The 5,780-nt window shown below is 39.8% G+C and overlaps 1 protein-coding gene across 1 annotated transcript in view; it reads left to right on the forward strand.

Annotated features, from left to right (window-relative positions):
- The window catches only part of LOC135094993 (protein Skeletor, isoforms B/C-like), a 14,514-nt gene extending 8,734 nt beyond the window's left edge, over positions 1-5,780 (forward strand). Inside the window, exons 4-6 of the mRNA XM_063995556.1 lie at positions 508-628; positions 989-1,154; positions 2,184-5,780. Coding sequence (XP_063851626.1) covers positions 508-628; positions 989-1,154; positions 2,184-2,428 — 532 coding nt within the window. The 3' untranslated portion in view covers positions 2,429-5,780. The remainder of the gene's footprint in view (positions 1-507; positions 629-988; positions 1,155-2,183) is intronic.

A 5,780-nucleotide genomic window follows, 5' to 3' on the forward strand; every position in this document is an offset into this window, starting at 1 on the left:
AATGAAGGAAAGGGGAGATGAAAAGGGAGAGAAAGGGGAAAGAAGGGAAGAAAGATGAAGAGAATGAAGGAAAGGGGAGATGAAAAGGGAGAGAAAGGGAGAAGAAGGGAAGAAAGATGAAGAGAATGAAGGAAAGGAGGAAAGAGATGATGAAGGAAAGGGAAAGAAAGGGAAGAGAGAAGGAATAATAAAGGATGGGAAGATGGAGGAAAGAGGAAGGGAAGGAAAAAATAAGATGAAGGAAAGAGAATGAGGAGGAAAGGAAGTAGTGAAAGAAAATAACTAGATAAAAGAGAATATAATATAAACAAACGATAACAAGGTGACAACATAAAAAAAGAAGAAAAAGAAGAAAAAGAAGAAGAAGAAATGAATGAATAAATGAATGAATGAATAAATATAAACAGAACTAATACAATAATAACTAATGTAAATCTCTCTCTCTCTCTCTCTCTCTCTCTCTCTCTCTCTCTCTCTCTCTCTCTCTCTCTCTCTCTCTCTCTGCAGGAAGGAGGTGCTGGGGCCTTACAGTGGACGTAACCTCGTTTTGAAATTCCCCATCACCAAAAAAGGTCAACGTTCCTTCAGTGATATTAAATGGATCTCTGTGTGGTGCAGAAGGTTTGGCGTAAGTAGCAGTAGTAGTAGTAGTAGTAGTAGTAGTAGTAGTAGTAGTAGTAGTAATAGTAGTAGTAGTAGTCTATCTTTCACCTATCCACACAAGCACCCATACACTCATCCACCCATATATCCATTCATTGACGTCCATGCCTCCATCCACCCATCCCTCCACCTATCTACAATCCACACACACCTTTCCACACACCCACTCAACCACCTGTCCACCACTCCATCCACGAACACACACCCAACACCCCTAAACACATCCACACCTAACCCCAAGTCACCCAACCACCCGTCCACCTCACCCATCCACCCATGATCCACTTGCCCTCAGTCACCGCTCACCTCTACACCTCTATTACAGATTGACTTCGGGCACGTAAAGGTTCTTCGTGACCTAGTGAAGCCAGCGCCTCAGGTTGCCACGGGACTGCGGAGTGACAAGCCACGCCTCACCTCAAAGTCCGTTTCTATCCCTGATACTCACACTATTGAGTTGGAGGACTTTACGTTCGACGGCACGGTGGCAGGTGAGGAGCCAAGGTCGTATTAGAGTGACACGGGTTTTTAAAGGTGTTTTTTTATAGTTCTAGTGGCAGATTAATAAGATTTTTACATTATTAACTGGAGAAACACCTTTGAAAACCCGGCTAGTTATCTCTGTGGCGTTGAAAATAATCTTGGTGAAACAGCAAGGCATTTTAAGGATGTTTTTTATGGTTCTAGTGGCAGATTAATAAGATTTCTACATTATTAACTGGAGAAACACCTTTGAAAACCCGGCTAGTTATCTCTCTGGCGTTGAAAATAATCTTGGTGAAACAGTAAGGCATTTTAAGGATGTTTTTATGGTTCTACTGGCAGATTAATAAGATTTCTATATTATTAACTGGAGAAACACCTTTGAAAACCCGGCTAGTTATCTCTGTGGCGTTGAAAATAATCTTGGTGAAACAGCAAGGCATTTTAAGGATGTTTTTATAGTTCTAGTGGCAGATTAATAAGATTTCTACATTATTAACTGGAAAAACACCCTTAAGAACCCGGCTAGTCATCTCTGTGGCCTTTGAAAATAGTCATAATGAAAGAGAGAGAAGCGTTTCAGAATACGTGGCTTAGTCAGGAGCTGGTTAGTCAATTAGTCAATGAGTCAGGGAGTTAATCAGTCATACAGTTTGTTAATGAGTCAGAAGGTTGGTTAATTAGTCAGGCAGAAGGTTAATCAGTTAGTTAATTCCTAGTAAGAGGTGAAATTGTCTTCTTGCAGTTTCCCTTGTGTTTTCTCCTCCTCCTCCTCCTCCTCCTCCTCCTCCTCTTCCTTCTTCTTATTCTTGGTGGAAATAGGTGTGTTTTATATAAGGATTGCCACGTGTAGGCCCTTGTGTTCCCCTCCCCCTCTCTCTCTCTCTCTCCCATATCCTATATCACTCAACTCTCCCTCTCTCTCTCTCTCTCTCTCTCTCTCTCCCATTTCCTCTCCCTCTCTCCATCACTGCCATCAACTCCCCATCACTCAGGACACGACCACTCAACCCTCCTTTCCTCTCCCTCTCTCCCAGACGCAATCTTCGTGATGGGGAGCGGGGACAAGGACAGCAGCGGGGCCCAGGTACCCAATGAGCGCGGGTCCACACAGCCCCTCTCTAAGTACTCCAGCAGGACCCTTCGTCTGGAGATTCCTGACGAGTTCAAAGGTCAACCCATGCAATACTTCGGCGTGTGGTCACCTACTAAGGGCATGCTGGCTTCCGTGACCTTTGACCCCGATGTACCCGTGCCCCCCGCCCTCTCCTCTCTCCGTTAATAACTTGACCTGTCTCTCTCTGTGTGTCTGTTTTTTTCTCTCTCTTTTTTTTTCTCTCTCTTTTTCTCTTATTCTTTTTTTTTTCTTTTATCTTTGTTATTATCCATCTCTTATTTCAAGTTGATGTAGTTTTAAGTCTATCTAGCACACACACACACACACACACACACACACACACACACACACACACACACACACACACACACACACACACGATAAAAACATTTTGATACTTTTATTTTTTGACATTTAAACATCAAAAGCATGAAAATAATATAGTTTGCGTGCGTGCGTGCCTGCCTGCGTGTGCGTGTGTGTGCGTGTGTGTGTGTGTGTGTGTGTGAGTGTGTGTGTGTGTGAGTGTGAACCAATAAAGGCTCTGATAAATGTAGACCAGTTTTTATTTCCTCATGACCTGGTGTGGCCTGGTACCCTTCCTGCTGTGACCTGCTGCCTACCCCCCCCCCCAGCTGTCCCCTGCTGTCCCCTGCTGTCCCCTGATTTAGTCCAGTGTTACCTGCTGTGACCTCCTAACCTGGTATTTTATGACCTGTTTATTTACCTGCTGTCTATAAATTTTTCCTGCTAACTCATGACCTGTCTGCTACACTGTCCTCTGCTCTGACCTGCTGTGACCTGCTCTGACCTGCTATCTCTTATGATCTGCTTCTAATAATGCTTTTCCTACTGTTTTTCATTAAGTTTCCTGCTTTCTTCTCTCTCTGCTAGCTAGTCTCCTGCCTACTGTGGCCTGCTCTCTACCTACTTACTGCTGAGGTAATGTTGGTTAAGGTAATGTTGGTGAAAAATGAATAAATAAATAAATAATAAATGAATAAATGAGTAAAAAAGTGTAAGAAAGAATTAATAAACAGAAGAGTAACACATGAAGGTAAAAGAGAGTAAAGAAGATAAAAGAGAAAGAAAAAAACAAAAGTAATAATAATAATAATAATAATAATAATAATAATAATAATAATAATAATAATAATAATAATAATAATAATAATAATAATAATAATAATTCCCCTTATACAACAACATGCATAATTGTCCTACTGTCACAAGGAAATAGACAGGAAGATTCAGTACAAACCAAAACATCATGAACGAGACAAAAATTGGAGCTATGTAAACTACCCGGACAACTGAGGCGCAATTTTAGCTAAGTCTGCCCTGATATAAGAAGAAAATGGCTAGGAAGAAAATGAATTCCAGGCATAACTCATCAAATCAACCATTAACATCCAAACTTGGCTTATACCTATTAGGAAAAAAGGTAAAAAAATGTATAAACCAAGCTAAATAAAGGAAAAAAGGTTAAATGAACGTTAATATTAAGGCGAGAAGGCATAGGTGTAGATTTCCCAGTTTGCAGGCAGTAAAATATTAAGTGTTTGAGAGTGACGAACAGAAACAGTGTCACGTAGCAGAGAAAATGAAAAAAAAGAGAAAAACAGATAATTTCCTGATAAAAAGACGAGCACTTGTTTGTTTTGCCTCATTTATGCAGTTAACAGCCAGTAAAGTATTTGAACGTAGCCATAGAAGTTAATTAAATGATTTAGAGTGCCACGGAGCAGGGAGTATCAAAACACCTATTATTTCTTTACCATGAGGCGTTAAGAGAATATATTTTGAAGTTTGTAGGCAATAGATTATTTACAAGTGCCGGTAGAGCTTAAATAAGTGTCTGGGGAGGATTTAAGATTAGGGAATACAGTGACAAATAGAAGAAATAATGAAAACATCTATTTTTCTTCAGGGCGTAACGAGAATTACTGTTTTTTTGGTTCATTTCTCCGACACCTCCTATTAACACACCCTCCTGTACTCACCACAAGGCACTCAGCTCCTCCTTGACTCACGAGAGAAGAATAGGGGAGTCACGAAGGCCCTCTAAAGGCTTATATAACACAAAATACCGTAACTCACTGAAAAAAAAACCGCGCCAAAACTGATCTACCTCTCCCGCCGGCCACCATAACAAAGACTATCGTACACTCTCGTACATTATCGTAGATTTTTTTTCCTTTATGGGTTTTTAGTTATTGTATTGCTTGGATAAATATGTTTTTATATACTAAGTGTAATTTAAGACTATAACTGCTTGTAAGAGAATAAATAGGTTTTCATAGAGGTAATCTCGATAGTTTGTGCTCCATCCTGCACGACCGTTGCGCAGAATAACTCTTTCCCTCGTTTCTCTGATAACAACCGCCCATACAGACAACCAAATACTGGACAGGATATGAAAATAAAAGCTGAAATTAAAATGCCAATAAAAGAAAATGCTGTTAGAAGTGTTTATCCTTAAAAAAATTAAAAAAAGTGACATCAATCTAATCTTTCACCATCGTCATCATCAGCCAGTGTTGTTGTTTTAAGTTTTCTCAGAGTGCGGACGTGAAATCTTTGCCTTTTTTAGCCGATTTTTATTTTGTTATCGAGGAAAGCTGAATGATAAGTGCAGGAACATCAGTGCTACGCTATTACTGTGTGACCGAAGGCGTGAAATAAGGAGGCACTGCTGCAGAATCTTCAATTACTCCCGCTTTGACAAGGAGAGGCCAGGTGAGGTACGGGTTAACTCTTACCTTGTTATCTTATAAAAACATAAGAAAAAACGTAAGAAATAGGGGAAGCTGCAAGAAGCCATCATGCCTACACGTGGCAGTCCCTGTGTGAAATATATCCACCATCAATAAATCCGTCAATCTTCTCTTAAAGCTCCCTAATGACTCAGCACTAACAACCTAATTACTGAGCCCGTTCCGTCGTTGTGGCTTGTATCAATTCCCGTTCAGTAGTGCAGGGGGGGGGATGGTTACGTTAGCTTATGGTAAAAAAAAAAAACAAAAAAAAAACACTTGGATTCTGAAACATGACCGATATTTTTCCCTGTGTGCAAAAATGAAACCAGACAATTATGCAAACTCTTTATTTCAGCTTTATTTTCTTTTTTTTCATTCACTTATTTATTTATTTATTTATTTATTCATTTATTTATTTATACCATCTTGTTTATCATATTATATCGTGTTTATTATATATTAATTTGTTTACGCTGTTTCAGGCATACAATACATAGGAGACTATTATCATTATTATACAAGGAACATTGTTTAAATGGATATAATACAATATAAGGATGAGAAATATTAGAATAACAGCATTTTCTTTACAGGTAAATGATGTGTGTGTGTGTGTGTGTGTGTGTGTGTGTGTGTGTGTGTGTGTGTGTGTGTGTGTGTGTGTGTGCAGCCACAGTCGACAGAAGGCTGCAAGATTCGTCTATATTTACATGACAAAGGAGGAGGAGGAGGAGGAGGAGGAGGAGGAGGAGGAGGAG

The sequence above is a fragment of the Scylla paramamosain genome, chromosome 47, assembly GCF_035594125.1.
Source record: "Scylla paramamosain isolate STU-SP2022 chromosome 47, ASM3559412v1, whole genome shotgun sequence".
NCBI lineage: Eukaryota > Metazoa > Arthropoda > Malacostraca > Decapoda > Portunidae > Scylla > Scylla paramamosain.